This window comes from Macrotis lagotis, chromosome 1 (genome assembly GCF_037893015.1).
Source record: "Macrotis lagotis isolate mMagLag1 chromosome 1, bilby.v1.9.chrom.fasta, whole genome shotgun sequence".
NCBI classification, from domain to species: domain Eukaryota; kingdom Metazoa; phylum Chordata; class Mammalia; order Peramelemorphia; family Peramelidae; genus Macrotis; species Macrotis lagotis.
The window spans coordinates 649,710,777-649,734,220 of record NC_133658.1 but is presented as its reverse complement, the minus strand read 5'-3'; the positions used below and the strand labels follow the sequence as shown (position 1 = coordinate 649,734,220).

Below are 23,444 nucleotides of genomic sequence, written 5' to 3'. Positions count from 1 at the left end.
ATTAATTATTCTAGTAGTCATTTTTGCCTTGGGGCTGCCACTCTTGTTGAATGTGAATATTTAATTTAGAGAGGATGAGTCTGTGATCCGTCTAGCTCTCTGCACCACATTGTCTTTGTCACTCTCACTAACCTGTCTCTTCTCCTTTCAATCACAGTCTATTAGATGCCAATGTTTGTTACATGGGTACAGCCAGGAAGTTAATGTGTTTAGGGAAATGGAAGACAGTGTTTGTGATGAGAAGATGATGAGATGTACATGTCTTTGGTGGTAGGTGACCATTGCTGTTTTTTCCCCCATTCCTCCCAAGGACTTTCTGCCATGTCTAAGCCTACTCTAGCATTAAAGTCACCCCAAATCATAAACTTGTCCTCTTTTGGTACATTGATAATAAGGTTCTTCGGTTTTCATAAAATTTTTCTTTGACTTCATTAGGTTTGTCACGGTGGGAACATAGACACTAATAATGGTGGTATTTTCCTGCATGTGGCAATCTAATTGTCATGAGCCTGTCATTTACTCCTTTTGGTAGGCTTATCAGGGATACAGCAAACACAAAAGAACTGGGGCTAGAGGATGAATTATGGGGTGCTACTTATGTAATGTGATAATTGTTCACATATGTAGCAAAAGAAGGGGTGGAGTTAAACAATTAGAAAAGAGCAGGCAATCAGGAAATTGGATTAGGAATGTAACAATCAAGACACTACAAATAGGCACAAGAAAATCCCAGATAAAACAAACCACACTAATAGGCAAGTCATTTTATTCTTTTTTTACTAGAATATTTGCAGGAAATAGCATTTTTCTGAAAAGCTTAAGTACCATAGATAATACAAGGGCAAGATTGTAACTTGCATGGAAGGCTTCTTCCTTCATCTCAGAGACAGGGAGATGTTTTTTCCTATTCTAGATCTGTCTACTGCTATTATTCCTATTATTGTTCACAGAGAACAGGGAATAAAAGCAAAGAGCCTGCAGTGCAGAATCATACGATTCCACCTCCTTGATCACAGAGAAGTCTCTGGGTCTCCAATAGCTCCCATAGGTGGCATGAGGAGTTCATCAAGGCTTGTAGAAGTAGAGGATATAAAGGCCTAGACAGAATCAGGATGGTCCATGTAGTTGAGATATCTCTTCCCAACCACATCCCTGGGCCATAGAATTCAGTACAACCCAATCTGAGTCTTCTTTCTCTAGCTTCCTTTTTGGAACTTGCTTGCTCACCATCTTTATCCAGATTATGTGCTAGATAAAATTTTAGAATAATTTTTTGAAGTCATGTAATACAAAATATTTGACTTCTGTTTTATAATATATGTTATGGTAGATGTATGTTTGACCTCATCTAAATTCTCATTTTCTCCTCAAAGTAAAATCTCTATGTACACATAGACTAAAAGGCACTTCAAATGAGCAACTCACTCTCTTTGCTAATTTTAAGAAGCTGGGAAACTACTCTTTTTTTAATGTGTCTAGAGATAATATAAAGGAGAATTGGTAAAAGATAATAGTACTATCTGCGTTTTCCAGCTTTGAACTTCATGCATTTTAATGCAGTGACAGAGATTCTGGTAAACACAAAAAATGATCTAGTATAAGTGTTGGAGGGAATAAGAGGCCTTCCTTGAGTCTCCAAGTTGTTACTTCTTCCTGTTTCTCTGCTCTTCATACCCAGAAAAAATAAATTATTTTTTATTTATTTTGTAGACATTTTAGAATTTACTAAGTTGTGCTCTTACTGCTTTCCTCAGTAGAATGAATGCTGCTTGAGCAAGACATCTATCACTTTTGTCTTTGTAGCTCTAGCTTCAAGAACATATACGAACATAGGGCCCTTTATAAATATTTGAAGTGAACCAAATGGATTGGAATCGACCAGTTCCTATGAGAAATGAGCCGTAACAGAGAAGGAAGGCACATAAACAGGTTTTAGCAGCATAAACAGTAATGAATAGTAGCCTAAGATAAATACTTCCATATCTACTCTTAGAGGCCAAAGATAGCAGGATCCACAGATGATTTCAGGAGAACATTGGCAGCTTTGATGCATTCACCAAGGGAGGAATCTGTAACACAAGAAGATGGATAAGAAGCAAAAGAAAAAGTAGAGAAGTGAATGCTTCACCATTCTGTATCATATTCCTTTACATGTCTCCTTCTTTTCCTCTCTCTCCCTTCTTCTTCTTGTTGAATTGTTCCAGAAGTGCCTGACTCTTTGTGATTCCCTTTGTGTATTGTTGATGAAGATACCACAGTGATTTCCTTCTCTAGCTCATTTTACAGATAAGGCACTGAGGTAAACAGAGTGAAAAGACTTGCCCAAGGTCACATAGTATCTGAGTTCACATTTGAACTCAAATCTTCATCAGAGTACAAAGTATTCATTGTACTACCCTAGTTACCCCTACTGCCATTTTGCCCTACTCCAAGCAATTCCAGCTCAAGAAAATATTCATTAAGCATTAATTAGAATTAACATAAGGCACTGTATTAGGTATTGCAATAGCCTCCCTCCCAAGAGTCATGCTCTTTCTCTTTTCTCATCCCTTAAATTCACCATTTACAATTTTTAGTTCCACAAACACGTCTAAGGTATAATCTTGAAATCGCAAGAGTGAATAGCTGTTAGATTAGTCTCAGACTCACCCTAGGGGAATCTATGAGACTAAAGAAAAAATCATGCTAAGTAGCCTGGCAGAAGGAAGGTGAAGAGGGACAAGACTACTCTTCTAGAATTTTTGATATCCCACAACACTTTCCCATAGGCATTTCCAACCTTTTTCTTGTGTCCCATCTATGTCCCTCATTATCTGTGAGTACTTCCTCTGTACTGAGAGAGCAAAAAAGTGGAACAGAAAAGAATGAGGCCATCAATTCCTCCATCTCCAACCCTAGACAAGTTAATTAGATAGTATCCTGAGGGAATAGTAAGTCTTCTGGTTTATAAACAAAAAAGGTTTTCAAGGGAAAGTCCTTACCAGATCGAGCCTTGATCCATGCTACTGCTTTCCTTTCCAGAAGTTCCCATTCGTCTTTCTGGTCCCAGCTCGAGCTGTGCATCCACACAACAGCCAAGATAGTGGCCCACCTGGGTATATCTTTACTCTAGAGAATATATAGAACCTAAGGTCTCAGTAAAGAAAGGCACATACAGACCTTCAGAAAGCTTCTAGCCCTCACAGGATCACAGCAATAAGTGATCCTACATAGACTATCTTATTTTCCTTCCAGTTCCTTGCCTTTCTTGCTTTCCTCAATGAACAAATGACTACTGAGCACTTATACATAAGGAATAGAGAATGTTAAGCTTTATGTCCTAAAAAGTATTTCCATCAACCTCTTTCGGTAACAGAACACACCAAATCACTCTTCTCAAAAGCAGATCGTTCTTTCTTGACCTCTCTCTTGTCTTCTTCCCCCTTACACACACACCCTACTCTATACCCTGCTCTTTCTGTGATCTCACCTGGTCTGGCAATGCAGTCAAAGCACTCTGAACATTCACACCCAAGATTGAGGCCAGAGCTGCATCCAGTTCCCAGGAACCATCTGCCTTTTGGAGGGAAATAAGTTGCACAAGTAGAGACTCTGGAGCGGATATCTCTGGGGGAATAAATAAAAAATTTTAGCATCACTCAAACCATCATGGCTGTTGAGGTACATGTTATTCTGTAAAGATCTCCTAGAAACAGAGCATGATACATTAGGAAGCGATAAGGTTTTATTTTCAGTAACCTAAATTTGAAATCTCTTGATATACAAGAAGAGAGCACCCTCTTCCAATAATTCTTCATATGGCCTTATGTAGCCATAGGGCTGCCTAACAGGGTCTATCCCAGTGTAGGTCATATACTAGGAACCATCCCTACTGCTGACCAGTAGCAATGTCCTTGTTGCTGATCATTAATGACAAACCCACCACCCAGCATCAAGTATCCAATGGTCACTACCTGAAAGTGATTCCAAAATGAAAATTTCAAGGACTATAAGCCAAATACTAGAGTTAACTGGTCAAGGAGAACTAGCAGACAAAAGGAAACAATTCAAAAATTATTGAGGCACAGTCATAATTTCACTGATTTTAGCAGCATCTACATAAATAATCAGATAACTCGGAATATGATATCTAGAAGACAAAGGAGTTATGATTAAACCAAGAATCATCTACTTAGCAAAACTGAAGATAATCCTTTAGGTTGGGTAAATGGATATTTAATGCAACAGGAATGTCACATTTTTTTTTAGGTTTTTACAAGGCAAATGGGGTTAAGTGGCTTGCCCAAGGCCACACAGCTAGGTAATTATTGTCTTGAGACCGGATTTGAACCCAGGTACTCCTGACTCCAGGGCCGGTGCTCTATCCACTGCGCCACCTGGCCACCCCCTTTCACATTTTTCTAATTAAAAGCCTAGAGATGATTAAAAAAACAGTTTGATCTTCAAATACAAGATTCAAGAGAAATATAAAAAGGTGAAACAAAAGGGAAAACATAATAGATTCAATATGATCAAACTGTTTATATTCCTACATGCCTAGGTGACAGTTGTAACTATAAAGAACTTTATCACTACAAAGGCAATTAGGATGATTTAGATGTAAGATGACGATGATTGAACGATATCCAAAAAAGATGAAACTATGAGAGGAAAAGAATGTAGTGGGAGAAGAGCAAAGGGGGGGGGTGTCATAAAATATTTGTGAAAGAGTTATCAGAATGAAGGGGATATGGGGCAGCTAGTTGGCGCAGTGGATAGAGCACGGGCCCTGGTGTCAGGAGTACCTGACTTCAAATCCGGCCTCACACACTTAATAATTACCTAGCTGTGTGACCTTGGGCAAGCCACTTAACCCCATTGCCTTGCAAAAACTAAAAAAAGAATGAAGGGGATAATGAGGAAAGAAGTGGTAGCAACCAAAGCTTAAAACTCACTATCATTAGAATTGGTTCAATATCGGAAAATCAAATCTGTCTTACCACATAGGGAAGCAAAAAGTGATGACAATAAAAGAAGGATGTTGAAGGGACAAGTGGAATGAAGTAGACAGTAATCAGAAGTAAAACATTTGTGAGGAAGGACCAGTGGAAACAAACAATTTTTTGACACAGTAATCAAAACTATCTATAGCTATATGAAACAATGCTCCCAATCAATATTGAGTAGAGAACTACAAATTAAAACAACCATGACAGATATAAAACAAATTCAAACGAATCATCCAGTGAATTCCTAACATGATATAAATGGAAAATGACATATGTTGAGAATAGATATGGGGAAAAAGGGCACTATCTTGGAGAGAGCAATTTGGAATTATGCTAAAAGGACAATCACACTCTGCATTCCCTTTGATCCAGTAACACCACTGCCTGGTCTTTATCCCAACAAGTTTTTTAAAATAAAATGATCCAGCAGGTTGGGAGATGGGTTTGGCATGAAGCAGGGTGAAGAGTTGGGATGGGGAGAATCTATTACATGAACTAAATCAAAAGGAAATAAGCAGAACTAGGAGAACATTGTTACATAGTAATAGCAATATCGTACAATGAAGACTGTGAATCATTTAGTTATTCTCAGCAAAACAAGATAATCCCAGAAAACTCAAGATGAAAAATACTATCTCACCCTGGCAAAGAACTGATGATAATGGAAGCTTGCTTCCTTTCTTCCTTTCTTCCCTTCTCACACAAAGAAATGTTTTACTCTGGAAATGCTTTACATGATTGCAAACATATAATGTATATCAATTTACTTATTTTCTGGGGTAGGGGCAGGGAGGGAGGGAGGATTAAAACTTGAAACTCAAAAAAACATCTTTAAATGTTAAAATTGTTCTTATATGTAATTGGGGGGAAATAAAAAAATTGTTTTTCCTAAAAAAAATTAGAGCAAAAGATTGCTTTGCAATATGAAAAGGTCTGACCATGAAATCTACTAACTGGAATGGTAGAGGTGCATAAATGAAAAACAACAGGAATTGTTCAGAACCTGTAAATTTACCATCCATCTTTATTTTTCTGAGTTTCAAGTACTAGACAATCACAAACTATTGCCTGAAGCCCAGAAGAGAAGGTGAAAATGCTGGTAGAATGTCTCAACTCTTCAGTTTTTCATGGAAAAGTGAAATAATCTCAAAAAAATGGCAGCTCCTTTCATTGGAATAGCTTGTGGTACTATGGATGTGGAAAATTGCATATGCTGTCAGGCACAGGTAATATAATGATTAGCTATCTTTCATTACAATACAAAGGAGGGGGAATAGAGATATTCAATAACTAGGCAAATAACTATTTAAAAAATTTTTAAATATATTTGAATTAAATATTTAAATATTTTTAAAAAAATAACAAAATAAGAACAGAAGACCCATGAGACTGGAAAATTTTTCCCTTTATTTTCCAAAAAAGGGAAGAGGAGAGTCTCCTTATTATAGGCAACTGACCTTGATTTTGACTGCTAAGAGAATTCCTGAATGTATTATTAAATAATTAACTTTTAAAGGTAAGAAGAGTTTCATGTTACAGAGGTTTTGGAAGAAGGGTGTATATTCTCACAAATATACAATGTAGAGAAGGAAGTGAAGTGGCAGAAGATGTGGAGCTATGAAATAAGTCTGATGGGCTTCCCATGAAAGAAATGGTAAGAAAAGTAAATTTTTGGCCTTCAAAAGAATGATGAAGTAGCTCCACTAGGATGGAGATGAAATGCTAAAGATAAAGGTTGATGATTTCCTGACTGACGCAACTTTTTCAGAGAATCACAAAATTTCAAACTTTTAAGGAACCAAGGTAATCCTTTGCCCACATTCCATATAACCCCACTTCAACATACTAACTCAAGGCAGTCCACTCTACTATTGTATGACTCTGGAATTTTTTCTTGCATCAAATTTTCATTTGTGACTTTCTTATTTCCAACTATGGTGTCTAATTTTTGTCCTCTAGAACCATTTCCTTATATTGTGATCAGTAAAAAAAAAATTTTCTGTCATCCTGAGACAAACCTATTCAAGATACATGACAGGAGAACTCCCCTTCTCCACTGCTCTTGATCCTATGGGAGATATCCTAGAGTATATTATGGAAGATTATAAAGAACTGAACAAAAATTAAAGCCCTAAGGACTGCAGTTGTTTTTTATTGTTTTGTTTTAAATCACTGTTACATGCTAGATGCAAAAGGAAAAAGTAGAATTTGGAAATAAAGAACAGATTAAGACTGAGACCAATATTTGTCTTTCCAGATAATTTTCAGGATATGTGAACCTCTCGTTCCAATCTCTGCCTCAACTTCCATGATTACCTTACCTCTCATCATCTTGCTTGCCTTCCAATCTTATTACTTAAGTGAAACTATTTTTTCCCTATAAAACTAATGGCCTTTTAATTGCCAAATCAGATAACTGCCAAAACCTAATCCTTCTCAATCAATATGCAGCAGTTAACACTGGGGATGCTTTTATCTTCTTTGATACTTGGATAGTCTTCAGCATATCTGTAGATTAAGGGAAAAAGGAATAAAATGCCTATAATTTTATCAAATTTTATGATATTGCTCTCCATCTGGCCAACACTTCTCAGTTTCTCTTGCTGATCCTCATCCATTCCATGATATCTTATATAATAAAAGGTTCTGTCCTATGCCTTTTATTTTTTTTTAACATGACCAGCTCTGATAGATTTAAATATCTCCTGGTAGCTCATGTCCAGATTTCTAGCCCTATGAGTTATAGTCTTACATAACCAAGCATCCATTGGAAATTTTAAATTCAGTGTCCTATAGGCATCTTAAACTCAGCATGTCAAAAAATAACTCATTGTCTTCCTCCCAAAATCCATACTTCTTCATAATCTCTTTATTTCTGTTAAGGTATAATTATCGTTTCAGTCAAAAGATTTATGACCTTGAGCCATCCTCAGTTCCTCTTATTCACCATATACAGCCAAATCAGTTGCCAAATCTTATCATGTTTACCTCCTATATAGCACTCTCTTCCCTTTCTATCCACCCACATGTTCATCAATCTTCTTCACAGTCAATGGGATAATTGGATCATCTCCTTGCTGGCCTCTCTGCCTTAAGTCTCTCATAACACTAATCTATACCCTGCAGACATCTGTAAAAATGATTTTTCTAACATACAGATCTGATTACACATTTTTCCCTTCTTAATAAACTCTAGGGACTCTTATAACCTCACAGATCAAATATTAAGAAGATCTCCAGACATCTGTGATAGCAGATCCTAGAAAAGGATGGGGCTGTTTGGTGCCAACCTGCATAAACAAAATTGTTCTCCTTTCACTGAGTTATACAGTCTGGTGAAGTTTGGAGCAGAGAAGAGCAGAGAACAAAGGACTGATGCTCAGCCACTACATCTTTGTGAACAAATGATATAAGTGACTAGGGAACAAGGCAGCCAAACAAGGTCCATTGTGGCAATATGAAAACCAATCGACTTCGTTCCTTTACAAATAATTTTTAGAGGCAAAATCTCAAAGAAATGATCATTTGGAACAAGAGGTTTTTCAGCACACAAAGGGGTTATGTCACAAACAGAGCCCAGAGTCCATCTCACCTCTTGTCATGGAATCCTCCGCGAGCATGATGTTTGGGCCACGCTGGCATAGTGACATTTTTACAAAAGGCTCCTTGAAAAATCTAGTCATGGTAGATTTCCCTCTTTTTTTGAGTGAGCAGACATTTTGTATAACTCCTACAGGCAGAAAAATCAAAACACAAAAAAATAGGGAAAAAATGGAGTCTTACCTCTAAAAACAATCAATGCAGAAGAGCCTGATTCACAGGGAGAGCTAAGATAGGAAACATCATGGCCATAATCGCACAATGGTATGATTGAGGAACTGGGTGATTGAGAACAGCAAAATCCAGGATGATATGCCATAGCTGAAACCCAGAGGAAGGAAGGCTATTCTTCAAGGTGTATGGTTCCCGAAATACTCTCTAACTATAAAATTATCTCCCAGAAACTCTTGTCGCTGTAGGTGTTAAACTGATCTCACACCAGATATTCAGTTTGTCTCTAAGATCTTCTTGATGGGCAGTTAACATCTACAGAACATTTAGCACCAAATCACATAACTATAATTAAGGGATATGGGAAGAAAATGGCTATAATTTCAGCAAGTGTGGCTTTCTTAACCTATATGATTTCTGCCTCTCAATATCTGATATGCTCCCTTCTCTTTCATTGTTCTCTATGATTTTCCATCACCCCTCCCACCTTATAGATATTTTTCACCCTCTCCCATTGCAGCAGGAAAGCAACTCCAATAAAGCAACTCAAAACACCAGTCAGAACTTCCAGATAGAAAAAGGGCAGAATATGTCAATATGATCTATATCTCTCTAGAATTTGAGTCTGTTTATGTGTATATATGTATGTATGTGTATATACATATATATATATATATATATATATATATATATATATACACACACGCAGGGAGAAAATGAAGGTTAAAAATTATCTCTAACAATTAGAAAATTAAATAAAAAATAAATGACTAAACAAATAAATAAATAAGAAAGTAGAATGTGAATCAAAGGGCTCAGATCCACCTTACTCACCCATGTAAGGCTGAAAACTGAAACTAGAGGTAGCACATCCAAAAGCCAATGGAATATCCCTCCGAGTTAGAGGACCCTGAATGGGCTGATTGAGCTCCTTATTGATAGCAATGTAGGCAGTGTGAGAGGAGACAACTCCTGACTGAAGACTGATATCCACCACTTTTTTCTTCTCTTCTGGAGTATCCTGTAAGTTTCCTTCAAGGGTCTGGATCAAAGATTTGGCAGCCAGGCGGTGAATGGTAAGTCTAGAGCAATACAATCTTCTGTGCTAACCAGGAAGACCTGGGAACTCAGGCCTTATCCCCAATTCCTAAGTCATCCCAATAAGCAATTAAAGCAGATGGAGAATAAAAGAAAAATATGAAGGGATATGTATGGAAGAGATTAATGAGACAGGAAGAAAGAGAAGTTTCAAGAACAGACAGGTGAAAAAGGAGGGAGCAATCACTAAGAAGTCTTACTTGTCATCTGCTTTAGGATCCAGGGAGAATGACACTGTGTTCCTGAAACCATCACCTTGGATAGTGTATTGGAGACATACCTCACCTGCTGCCTCTTTGGACTAGAATAGGATAACCAGAGAGATCAGGGAGTAGATTGTCAGTGGATGGAAATGTCAAAGTCTAAATCACAAGCGCATAAGAACATTTCTCTAGAGTTTGCAGTGGTCTCAGGACCTTTCCAGTCTGATCCTTACATTTTGCATATTTTGAAACAGGAGCACAAAGGAACTCAGAGACTTCCTGCAGATCATCAGACTTAGGCACCTGAGATCAGTTCTGAACAGGAGTTCTTTTATCCCAGAGTTATTACATTGTCCCACATGACATACCAGATATGAATGGATTAATGTTCAGGCAAAAAACCTTAGCAAGTTCCAGGTATAGATGGAAGTTGGGCACTTGTTCCATCTTTACACTTGTCAAGCTCTAGAGAGGCTCACAAACCCACTCACTGACAGAAAAGGATAAATCCAGGACAGTGTCTAGACACTGGATGCTACAACCACGGGACTCAAAAGTAGGAAAGGGGACTTACTGCATTTGTCCCTTTCAATTGAGCATAGATGATTAACCTCTGACTCCGGAAGATGACAGTAGGAGTTGGAGAAAGCAAGGTAGTCTCCAGACCAGGGGGCAGAGTCCAGGTCAGGGAGATATCCTTTACCACCGGCTGCAGGGCTCGCTTTAGGGACCGAAGGGCCTGGGGAAACAGAGTGTAAACTGCAGAGCTTGAAGAGGAAAGGACTTTTAGAAAAGGAGGTTTTGAGGAAGGTTGGGGACTTGATGGGAGGGGATAATTAAGGAATAAAATGCTTCCTTCTCTTTTGTCATGTGAGAAACCAGGCTTCAACCCTCTTTCCAATTCCTGAATATATCACAGTTTCTGTTTCCCCAATATTTTTTGTCATTCACAGGAAAATTTGGATAGCAAGATTTTATTAAAGTAGAAAATGAAGGAAAACCAAGTTGAAGAACCAGAACCTCCAAGGAAATAAGAAAAGGTCCTTGTCTCTGAGGCTAGCTATTATCTTTATATCTTTCATCTCCTTCATTTTCATTTCCCATAAGTATCTCTCTGTCATGACCATAGACTTTCCCCAGGAATAGCCTGGCACCCTTTCACCACACAGTGAGGGTCCCCCTGCTCCACATCAAGAACTTTCAGATCTACAAAGTTAACTTCCCAAGGCCCAGAAAGGGAAAGGTCCCACACTACCCACCCAAATATGCACATTTCCCAAACACCTGAACACCAAAAATGCTAGAGCACAAGACATGGGGACAAAGACCTAGCCCTGCTCTGGTAGCTTTTCTGGTGCTTCAATCTGGAATAGACACTTTTGAAAAAAAGAAGATAACCATGACACCTTGGGCTGCATTCTGTCCAAGCCTGTGATGAATTCTGCAGTGCCCCCAGCAGCCTGTGCAATGCCTTTAATAAGACTGGTGGAAGCCCCTTCTCCAATTCCAAAAGAGAAACACCTGTAATGAGACAAAACAGCATACTGGCCAAAGGAAGTCTTAGGAAAAGGCTGCTGACTTTTAATTCAGTAGGGAATTGGAGAACAAATGCTTTTGTGAGTGGAGTCCTGTTTAGGGATCAGAGACTTAGAGCCCTAGAGATGATCATCATGGAATCATAGATGGAGAACAGGAAGAAACCACGGAGGCTAGCTGCTCCAAACCCCTCATTATATACATGAAGAAATTGAGGCACAGAGACATGTTAAGTATATATCAAAGACCTAATCCTGAAAAACATACCTGTGATTCTGGCTGTGCTGTTTAACTTCAGCAATAACTTGCCGTGTATCACCGACTTCCCCATCTGTGAAGATGAAGAGCTGTAGAGGGAGAAAAGTAGCCACAGATTCTGTTAAAATCACATCAGGTTCCTCATCCTGGGGCTCTCCTAAGCAAACCAAGGCAGCTCTCCCAATGTAGAGCAGGCCACCTCAATATTCAAGTCCCTGTTACTGCAGGTCTGTTTATGAGGGGAGGCTCATAGATGCAAGTTCAGTTGGGATATGTGGGTGTGGAGGGGAGAAGGTAATAAGTATTTATGAAAGCAGTACTGTCAGACACTTAAAACTCAACAGCTATGCAGTAGATGGTTCATTTAGGGCACCTGGGAGGTTTTAGAGCCCCCTAAACTGATTAATCAGGGTCTTCTGTGAGTAAGACCTTTCATTGGAAGTTTGAAAAGATCAGCTGAGGTAGTGAGGTGTAATAGAAAGAATGATGGACTTATGTGTCAGGAAAGACCTGAATTTAAAGCCATTTCAGTCACTTAACTCGTTCTATGACTATGAGCAAGTCACTCAACACAAAACCTTAGTATTTCCAGCTGTGACGTGGAGGTAATAATAATAATAATTGGTTAGCCAATGTCACTAGTGTAAGAATCAAATGATATAAATTATACTATTATCATTTATGTTTATCATTTACATAATTTCTGATTTATACCATAAATTGCAATACGAATTTTCAGATGTCATTGTATTAAGAATAGGTCTCATTTCTAGGATAAAAATAAGACTTCTTTTATGGAACAGGAAAGTCTAATAGATCTTTCCGGTCTGTTTGTACTATTGACATCACTTGAGGCAGCTAGATGTCCCAACAATAGAATAGGACAACCTGAATTCAAATCCAACCTCAGATAGTAACTAGCATACAATTGACCCTGGTAAATTATTTGACCCTGACTGCTGCCATAAAACCTGATCACTATTAACTTCAGGCAGGATTTAAGCGATAGAGACCAACCACAAAGTAAGAATTGCATCTCCCTTTCTCCCAGTCCCATGTCCTTACCTGCCGAGGGTGGTCTGGTCTGCAGGATTTGCTATAAATGTCCTTTAGTGGCTCTAAGATTTCAGTCCCTCCCAGATCAGCATCTAGAGCCTTTACTTTCTGCACAGCATCCTCCATGGACTGCTGTGTGTACTCCACACTCTCTCTGAGAGACAGACACATACATATGTTCCATGAGAAACATTTTCAAACAGGGTCAGGAACTTAAGCCTAGTACCCCTTCTAATCTCCATCTTCAGGAAGTCTTAAATAATTGCTTTTTGAATTCTGTAACTAAATCATTTGCACAATCTCTCTTAAAACTTCCCCTTTTAACCTCTATTTCCCTCCCCAATTCTATAATTCTAGCTAGAGACTCACGGATAGAATGATTCAAAGGAGGATCCAAATCCATAGATATTGAAAAAACAGCCAGGAGGCAAACTTTTCAGCATTAGGACAAGAGTTTCCTGGGTGAGAAGAAAGTAGAGAAAATAGTAAAAAAAAAAAAAATAGAATGTCTGATATTTCCCATCTTTGTGATATTTTGTGTCACCCTGTTCTCCTTTCCATGATTCCAGTCCCAGTTACAATCAGATTCAGCACACCATAAGGAAATAGTGTTACGAGATTAATATAATCCCCAAAGTTCCATTTTTGCTCCTGAAAAACAGTAAGTGCAGAATGGGTTTTAAGGGAAAGAAGCTGGTACCTTGGCACTATCAATGCGTATCTGGGCATCTCCTTTGCTATTCATTGTGCAGGACATGCTCCCTGAGCGATCCATGAGGAAGATAAATTCACCAGTGCTCTCTCCCTGAGACTCAGGAATGCTAGGATAGAAACTCACCATCACAGCTGGATCTCCCATTAATGAATCTGCCCAAAGGTAAAAATGAATCAATAAATCTATCAAACAACAATTATACACCAGAAAACAAAATGATGTGGAAAAGGAGATGAGTGCAGGTTGAGCATTTAATTATTGAATCTGGAATTTTTATTTTTGATTTGGATTTTTGTCACAGTTTCAAAAAGATTTGTAAATTTTTTAAATTGCCAATGCAGAATTGTATAGGGTAAAGATTTACTAGATCCAGTGCATAGATCTTAATCCCTTGACATTATAAGTATATCAGAGAGATTAAAAAGGATTAAAATAAGTGAACTGATCACAGAGCAAGATTAAAAAATAATGAATGGATAGCAAATGATGGGTGCATGATGCTACTTGAAAACTATAGGCAAGAGACATGCAAGATAAAAAGGTATGAATTGGTGCTGATCTATACCAGCATTGACAGAATCTATACTAATGACATCACTTGTTCAATTGTTAGTGAAGTACAAAATTAAACATCATGTTAACTTGTAATATTAGGGATAAAAGTGAAAAAAGAAAAAATCCAACAATAGTATTATATGTCTCTAGGCAACTAAAATAAGAAAACTGGGCATTCAACCTAGCAATGTTTACTTGATAAAGGAAATAAAAATTTGTTGGGTGGTAAATTTATCTAACTACATATCACTACACTACACCTCCAATTAAAGAAGAGTTCTCCTGAAATAGCAGGCAAAGAATAATGATTCATGGACTTTTGTCTAAGGAACAAGGATCAACCCCCAAATTAGTTTTAAAGAAGTTTTGCAAAACACATGGAGATGCTATACCAAGTGGGTATTCTTATATTTCAAAACAAAATAAAACTCAGCAATACAGGCAGTATAAAAGGGTTCAAATCTCACTTCAGACATATATGGGTTATCACTTAACCTCTCAGATGTCTCTGAATTTCCTAAACCAGGTGTTAACATATAAATAAAATTATAGATCTAGTGTCTATTCTCAGATTTGATGGAGGTCAATAAAAAATGAGTTAATTTAACTTACTTAAAAAGAGCCCCTCACAATTTGGTTTTTCTGAGACAGAATGGGAGCCACTGGGAGGGATATACTGAGTTTCAATACTTCACTTGTTAATCCCTAGCTAGGGAATATCATAGGTAAAAGAAAACTTTGAACATATGACATAGTGGCTATAGAAATGTCTTTTAAAAGCTTTATCAAGAGTAAAGAAGAACAAGATTACTACTCAAAGTGGTCAAAGGACTTCTACTTAGGAGGTTAAACTAAAAAAAGAAATAAAAGAAAATGTAAAAAAAAAAGGATCACTATTCAACTATTATTTTACTTCTATTTCCTTGAATGATATTTACAGAAGAAAGGAAAAATACTTAGCAATGAACTGAAATCTAATGGGGTCACCACTGTTCAGTCATTTCAGTTTCCTGTCTGACCCTTTGTGCCCAAATGAGGATTTCTTGGCAAAAAGATCACCTAGCTGATTTCACTGAGGGCTTGGCACCAGACAAACTGCACTTACATAAATGAGTTAAGAGTATGATGAGAGGATGGCAAATATTAACTCATTTTATCCATACCTTAATAGAAACAGGTTCTATTATTATAATATCCATTTTATAGTTGTGCAAAGTGAAGCAGCCAGAAACTGATATGACTAGGGTAACAGAGCTGCTAAGTTTCTGTGGATGGATTATGGGTCTATCCACTGAGTCACCTGGCTGCCTCTAGGCTAGGGGCTGGTAGCTATGACCTTCTAAGGTAGCTTGGAGGGACTGGTGGAAAGACAATGACAGGAATGTAACTGCTGTGTTTAATAAATGAAATGCTATGATTTAGAGTTGGGATTTAAAGTTCTGCTTGGTTTCAATAGACATAGCAAGACTCAATGAATGATGATCATTTCTGAGAAGAGATTTCAGATCAATAGTGAGAAATAAAATTTCTATTAAAATTTACAAAATAAATTAAAACAAGCTGTCCTAGAAGACAGTGTTCTTATTTATTCTGTGGATAACTATTTGTTGGGGTTCTTAGTTGTAGAGAAGCCATAAATGAGTTCTTACTGATGATTTCCATGATTCATTCCAATGCTGAGATTCAATGATACATACTAGGTTTCAAAAGAAAGATAGCTGAACTGCTGTCAGTAACCTTTGAAAAACCTTGACAAAAAGAGGGGAAACAAAGCCCTATAGACTGATAGATCAGAGGAATGCCATACATACATATAATGATCTTGAGTCGGAATAAGATATTCAAAACTTCTTATATTACTGCAGTGTGAAAAATAATCTACTCCAAGATAATAGTGAGATACATTTATGAATCCTGGCTCTGAATCCTATGAATGATCAGCCACCAGAAAAAGGTCAACATCCAGAGACTTTTCAAATGAAGTAAACTAGGGTTCTGTCCTTAGCTCTGTATTATTAAATATTTTTTAATTGATGACTTAAAGGATGACTGCACCAAAAGTGGAAGGGACAGGTAATAAGTCACATGAGAAACTTCCAAAAGATCTCATCCAGATAAAACTATAGACCCAATCAACTTGAAGATGGGTAAAATGTAAGGTCCTACCAACAAAACAAACTTTGCAAGCATAAAACAGAAAAGCTATAGTTGTACAATAGCTTCTATAAAAAGATCCAGCACTAGATAATTGGGTTTTTGCTATCTATTCCAATTCTGGGGTTCTGAGTCTGTAATTATACTGTATTATGGTTTTATATTAGGTCAGAATAGTATCTTTGCTCTTTATTCCTTAGCATTTCTACATTTGATATAATAATGAAATTGTTCCATAGTCTCATTTAGAAAAATAATGAAGTTCCTCTTTGCATTCTTGAGAGCCCCAATGCATACCCAGAGTTACAACTATCCTGTAATTATTTCACCACCTCTCTGAAATATTTATTTCACAGTAAGAAGAGGGAAAGAAAGTAAGACATAAGACAAGATTCATGATACCTGGGAGGCAAGTCCTCAGTAAGTTGAGCAACCTCCTGAGATGGACTCACCTGATTTGGCACCAGCCTGGGCCAGTTCCACAGAGACACTGGGTGTGTTCACCTCTCTGTAGTAAACCAGAATCTCAACATCCCGATCAAATTTATGCCCTTCAGCCAAGGAAACCTGAATGATGATGGGGCAGAGCAATGAAAGGGAGAGATGGAAATTTCAGGAGTTTTCTCTGGATTGCCAAATGAGAACAAGGGGTTGGAGAGTTATTTTTCCATTGGTGAGTGATGCTCTGGGATGAATTTAGTAGGAAAATAGAAAGATCTAGGTCAAGGAGAGGAGGGGGTACAATATGACCATCTTATGGGTGAGTTTAGGACATTGGACACTAATTGGAAAGAGAAAAGGATTGGTTCAAGGTATGGGAGCTGGCAAGGATACCAAAGCAATGGTAATCCCTGCCTATTGGTTACCTGGGCAACTGTCTTGTCATTTTCCAAGTACTGCAGGGTACCCAAAGGACAGTTGGACTGAACCTTCTCAATGCCATGGAGAGAGTAGACATTGGCATTGACACTAAATGAGTAAGGCAGCTCCTTGCCAGGAACCCGAGGGATTTGAGAAGTGATGTTGTCTGTTGCAGCCGACTCTGTAAGGAGCCACCAAATAACTCAGTACAGTGATCATTCCAGGAGGAACTAAAGTCACTTTTCTCACCTGGGCCACAGGATCCTGGCAGAAGATGATGCCCCTGCTGTTCTTCCATTCACAACATTTCCCCTCCACCCACTTTGCTACTGGAGGAAGCCAGGCTTCTCACCTTGGAGAAGATAACGTGGATTCAAGATGGTTGGCAGGACAAAGCGCACAGCCCCATCGGCCTCCAGGGACAGTTCTTGAACATAGCTCAGAGTGACAGCAGCCATCTGGCCAGCTGGTAAATTTCCTATACTGCAGCTGAAGATGTCACTGGAACTCCTATCCTGCTCCAGAAGGAAGGCTTGTTGGCCTTGGGAGATGGCATTTTCATAATTCTCCTGGGCCTGAAGAGAAAGAGGAAGAGCAGGAATGAGGAAGTCTTAGAAACAACCAGAAGAGGACAAAATGGTTTGGGGGATAGAGGCAGAAGGGGATATAATGAAATGGGTTAGACGAGGAGAGAGAAAAGGATAGCAGGGTTGAGGGTATAAGCAAAAGCTACTCAGGCTGATCTCTGAATGTTTTCAGTCAGTCAAGAAACAGAGATTGACTCTCTGTTGAACAAGTTGCCCTAGGAGACAGTGTTGTTACCCACTCTGTGAATAATTATTTGTTAGTTATTCACTCAGTAACTCCTATTTCAATCCCCACATTTTACAGAAGAGAGTACTATGTGTAAAACAGCAGATCAAGTGACAGGAAAAGCAATTCAATGTGTCCAACTGAGACTAAAATAAAACATACCAATGTAACATAAAGAATGCAAAGGGGATCATTGGGGTCCCATCCCTACTACCTGTTGCTTCTCTTGTATTTCTGCCACTATATTCTTCCCATCCACCAGAGCCTGGAAGCTATAAACAGCAGAGTCTTCATCCATGGGGAACACAAAGAATGCTTCCACAGGATCTTTCTCCTCATTCTTGTATTCCAGGGTTGCAGACACATCCGCCACAAATTCACGGATCGTCACAGTTACCAAGATCTTCTTAAGAGGTACTGGAGAAAGGAAATGCACATCAGCCCTCTCAATTCTTAGTACCAAAAACACAGAAGGGCTATAGAGTTCTGAAGTTCCCTCTCTTTTTTCTTACTCTTGCTTGCATTAAAGGTAGGCTTACCTGGCTTCTGGTAGCGAGTGAGAAGTCCACAAGGGTCCACCATGGTGAAATTCTATTTAAAAAAAAAACAAACTAAAATTTTCAAAAAAAAAATCCAAAGATATTGTTCCAATACTATTGAATCTGAATTCTCTGCCAGATACAATCTATGAGTTTTGAAGGCAGGCAAAGTTGGCTGGAGAGTAAAAGATAGAATTAAAGAGAACAGGAATGTCTCCATTCAATCTGAGAGCCCTAGAGTCAAGTTTTTCCTAGCCTCAGGTCCATGACCCACTTACTTACTTAAGCCTTGTCTAATGAAAGCTACTATACATAAGAAACTTCAGTGGCTAGAAAGTTAGTAATAGCTTCAGTCCAGAACAGGTAAATTAAGGGGGAAATATCATGACAGATGGGCTTTCTGCCCTTTATTCAGGGAGGAGTTATTAAGACAACAAAGGGGTTTATTTCTTTTGTGGTTGCTTCCAAGAAGAGTTTATCATTGCAGTCTTATGAAGTTGTAAGACCTAAACCTTAGAGGAAATTCCAGATAACAAGATTGTTCCTGATTTTAAGGACCTCCCAATATAAAAGGAATCTACAGTAAATTTAAGGGGTCTCCTAACGCTTTGGAAAAACCAGTAAAAATCTGGGCCATGAGATTCAACATTTTCTGTTTCAGTACCCCTTGAAGTCTCCTATTAAAATCTAGATCATTTGCCAAACTTGGACAGGCTTTTTTGCTTCTCTATCACAAATTCAAAGGTAGAGTGATCACTTCCCCGAACCTCCAACCTCCAACCAGTTCTTTACTGGTGAGCATCAGAACCAAATTAGAAATTCCTGGCTTGGTTTTTCTACTTTATGATGGATGAAGTGATCATTAAGTAATGTTAAAAAAAAAATAGCTGTATTGGATGGGGAAGAAGAAGGTCATATTTGTAAAGTGTCTCAGTCCTCATTTCTGATCTCTTTCAGGGGGTCTGAAATGTACTTTGATGACAATATCTACCACACCTTTTTCTGCTACCACTGGTCTTTATCCATCTCTTCTCCCCTCCTTGCTTTTTATCTCCAGTTCTTGGATTTCCACTCCAGAATATCTTTGACAGAAAAACCTTTTTTTTTTTTTAGGTTTTTTTAAGGCAATGGGGTTAAGTGGCCTACCCAAGGCCACACAGCTAGGTAATTATTAAGTATCTGAGGCCATATTTGAACTCAGGTCCTCCTGACTCCAGGGCTGGTGCTTTATCCACTGTGCCACCTAGCTGCCCCGACAGGAAACTTTTAATATAATTGTTAATATAATGACAGAAAATTAATAATATCTAATATTGCTTGCCATTCCTTAATATTCCTAGTAATATCAGAATTTCAGTAATATTTTAATATTTCTGTTCTTAAGATATTTATTCCAGATTGGGTTGGGCTGATCAGTACCCTAAGTTCCCCACCCAAAAACTGTACCTAATTTAAACCGGTTCTCAGCTGATATCCTTGCCCCATTGGTAGTGATTCGGGTCTAAAATGGCAGAGCAATCAGAAGGAAGTGGTTTTCTGTGCCAAGGGATTCCCCACTGGGGTCTCATGACCAGGCCTTTCTAACTTTCTTCTATCTCTTCCCCATATTTCAAAATATAAGAAACATGGAAGTGCCCCTGAGATTAATAAATTGCTTTACATGAATTACTTTACCAGGCAGATGCACTGGACACAGAGAAAGCCTATTTGCTAAAAGAAGTCAATCAGAAGCCTGCAATGAGACAAAGTCTTGCTCACTCCCAGATGCCTTTGGTGGTGGTAACTGGTTGACCTTGCTGAGTTGTTGCCCCTCCAAACTGAGTCAAACCAGCTCAGTGGTCACCTGTTTATGCAAAACATTCTGTTTCCATGTCCACCTCTTCCTGGAAAATATTGTGCATTCTTTTTTCTAACCCCTCCCTACACCCCACCCCACCCCACCCCCAACCACCATTACCTCCCCACCTTTGTGGATTTTAAGGATCAACTTCCCCTGCCTTTCTGGACTTGGGCTCCTTGGTACTAGGGCCTCAGGCACCAGTGTTATATTTTTCTCTTAATAAAACTTTTCTGCTTTCACATCAGCTTGCATTTTGAGATGGATTTCATTGGGTTGACAGAATCTTTTCCTGTGAGTCAGCTACTGACTGGCAGTTTTGCTACCCTGGTATTTATATCAAAGATACTTTATTCCTCAATTCATTTCAGGAATTAGCACATCTAAATGAACAATCCCATTGTGCAATCCAGGGTTGTCAAGCTCAATGAAATTTTCTCTCAGTCAGTTCTCCACCATGAACAACAGGACAATTATTGACCTACATCACTCCACAGGGGATTCTGTGGGGAAGTCCTGGAGACTTCCCACTGGTATCCTAAGCACTCTTGCTTTCCACAAGTTATATTATTGCTGAAATTTTTAAAAAAGAATCTAACAATACAGTTTACAAGGCATAATTCTTGAATATTTTGCCAACACCAAAAGGGGAAAACAGTCCCTATAAGTCACTGCTAACTTTGGCTACACTTCCTGAAGACAGGAAGAGAGTGAAAATTCATGGGAAGTGTCCTTAATCTGTAAACCTGTGACACAATTCCTTGACCCACCCTACTCAACCCTCACTTCTATTTTAATAATATTTTTATATTTCATAATAGTTTTATATTTAGTATTTAATAATATTTTAATAAGAACTTTTAGATAGTCATATTTTCTTTTCCCATAAAATATAAACTTGTGGGTAGAAACTTGTAACTTCAGCAGATAGCATACTGCCTGGAACATTTTTTGTTATTGTTATTACCGTTCAGGTTCATCTCTTCCTGGACTTCATTTGGGGTTTTCGTCCCAAAGTGAGTGGTTTGTCAGTTCTGTCTCCAACTCATTTTATAGTTGAGGAACTAACAAGGCTAGGTGACTTGCCCAGGATCACATAGTACTTAATTATCTGAGGGTGAATTTGAACTCAATACCACCTACCTGTCCTGGACTATAATGTGTGTTAGTTATCACCTTAAAAGAATAAAACCTAGGCTCCTCCAGAGAACTCTTCCAGTAGAGAAGTTCATATTTATATGACACCCAAAGTCCAAAGTTACAGCCAGAATGAGATCAGGAACAATCTGGCCAATCCTAGCTAAGGCTGAGTGAAGACCAGAAAAATACCTTCAGAACTGGGAGGGGCTAGGTGGAAATTCCCAGGTAATACAACCTGCAGCAGTAGAAAATTAGGGAGGATCCAGAACTCCGCCCAAAGGAAGAGATGGAGCAGGAAATAGAATGTCCATAAAGGTTGAAACATAAAAGGCCCAAGTTCTCCTACCAAAGCCTAAAGTAGGAGCTGGAAAGCTCAGAAACTCCAAGGCCACACAAGATTACATACAGAAGCAGGATTCAAATTCCTAGCTTCCGAATCTTGATTGCAAGTCCGGAGTTTGCTCCAAAAGCAACCCTTCCTCTCAAGCTTAGGGAAATAGTCGGGCATGTAATGGGAGGGGGATGGGGGGGGAGAGAGAGAACAAGGATTTTCAAAGACAGTAAACACCTTACTGTAAGTCCTCAAGGGAGGTTTCCTAAGACTATAAACATCCGACTTTGAGTCCCATTTGGACTCTCTTTCTCACTTAGTGACACACCCTTCCTACTTTGCATTGAAATTCTAGCTGGCCTGTGACCCATGCAGCAGATGCCAGTTCTTTCAGGGACACCCATAGCATAGAGACCAGGGTACACCGAGACTAGGGGCCCTTGTTTTCAGGTCCCCGAGGGGTCAGATACTATTTAGCTGAGCCTCCAGGAGGACCAGGGCTCATTAGCCACAAGGCACTGAGCAGGAGGGATGAGGCTGCCCCCCTTCTGTCCCAGCGCTGTTGGGGTGCAGAGGGCATGGGCTCCAGAAGGCAGTGAGCCGGCAGAAGGAGCAGGAAATCATCTGCGCAGTGTCCTGTCTCCGGGGGTTCCCTGATGGGATGGGTCCTAGAATCAGAACTAGAACTGTTACACTTGCCCGGAGGGATCGGACTGTTGTGGAGTTGGGGTGGGGGGACTGGAAGAAGCCCCGCACCCTTAGCAAAGGCTCTGTAAGCTGGGACGGGGAGCCGATTCCCGTGCTCCGAGGAGGGGGAGTCCATGACCTACCTGCTCCGAAGTCCTGGCAGCTTCTTAGTTTAGCCACAAAATGCAAGAAGTAGAGGTTTTGTTTCCCAGAAAGCCCCGCCCTCCCCTACGCACACGCTGCACAGTACTCCAGTTCTAGGGATTGTCTGCAAGTTCATTACTCCCACAGTCAGGCAATCTCTCAAGGACTCAGGTTCCCCCAAAGCCAAGTCAGGGATTCTCAAAGTCGCTCAGCTTTCCCGAGCGGTATCTAGAATCTTTTCAGGGTGTACTCAAAGTTGATATTTTCGAGATTCTAAGATGTTATTTGCCTATTAAAATGCTCTTCCCTTGTCTAACTAGTAGCTGTGGGAAGCTAGGTTTTCTTCCTAAACTTCAATCAAAACAGGATTGAATGTAGAAGCTGATAAAAGAATTCAGCTGTCTTCTATCAGGCCTGAAATCCGAGATTTGCAAAAAGTAATACGGAAAACAAAGGCAAAACAAACACCCCTTTTCTCACTGGTTTGGTTTTGAAAAATGATTATTTTCATTAAATTATGCAATTTGTAAACTCTACTTGTTTGCTATTGTCATTTTTATGAATTAACATATTATTTCAAAATTTATATGCTTTATAAACCCAACTAAAATTCCAGGCTTTACAGGAAGCCTTGACAATCTCCACTTCAGAGGGCAGTGCTTGGTCTCTTTTAATTATTTCCTATGTATCATTTATCTGTATTTATGGTTAGGGTATATTTGCTTGTAGTTTCCTTCTAGTAGATTGTAAACCTCTTG

The 23,444-nt window shown here is 38.9% G+C and overlaps 1 protein-coding gene across 2 annotated transcripts; it reads right to left on the bottom strand.

Annotated features, from left to right (window-relative positions):
• Positions 1–744: 744 nt before the first annotated feature.
• LOC141507568 (von Willebrand factor A domain-containing protein 5A-like) lies at positions 745–22,771 on the bottom strand. 2 transcript variants are annotated; one of them, XM_074215350.1, is made up of 18 exons: positions 22,686–22,771; positions 18,548–18,599; positions 18,223–18,425; positions 17,548–17,770; positions 17,201–17,376; positions 16,787–16,901; positions 13,611–13,777; positions 13,280–13,368; positions 12,920–13,064; positions 11,864–11,943; positions 11,467–11,581; positions 10,635–10,799; positions 10,058–10,158; positions 9,594–9,841; positions 8,772–8,909; positions 3,470–3,606; positions 2,982–3,108; positions 745–2,069 (listed from the first exon to the last, which is right to left on the bottom strand). In XM_074215350.1, the coding sequence occupies exons 2-18, from the start codon at positions 18,588–18,590 to the stop codon at positions 1,990–1,992; spliced, it is 2,352 nt and encodes a 783-aa protein (XP_074071451.1). In that variant the 5' UTR covers positions 18,591–18,599; positions 22,686–22,771; the 3' UTR covers positions 745–1,989. The 2 variants fall into 2 exon arrangements, with proteins under 2 accessions (XP_074071451.1, XP_074071450.1); XM_074215349.1 differs by lacking the exon at positions 8,772–8,909 and adding an exon at positions 8,581–8,718.
• Positions 22,772–23,444: the final 673 nt, after the last annotated feature.

What these genes read in the sequence shown, in the direction of transcription:
- LOC141507568 (XM_074215350.1), bottom strand. Translation starts at nt 18,590, where the DNA reads ATGGTGGACCCTTGTGGACTTCTCACTCGCTACCAGAAGCCAG. An exon ending in TCCACGTTATCTTCTCCAAG is followed by an intron (nt 17,377 to 17,547) that starts GTGAGAAGCCTG and finishes GGCTCCTTACAG; the next exon opens with AGTCGGCTGCAACAGACAAC. An exon ending in CCAGGCTGGTGCCAAATCAG is followed by an intron (nt 13,778 to 16,786) that starts GTGAGTCCATCT and finishes ACCTTTGGGCAG; the next exon opens with ATTCATTAATGGGAGATCCA.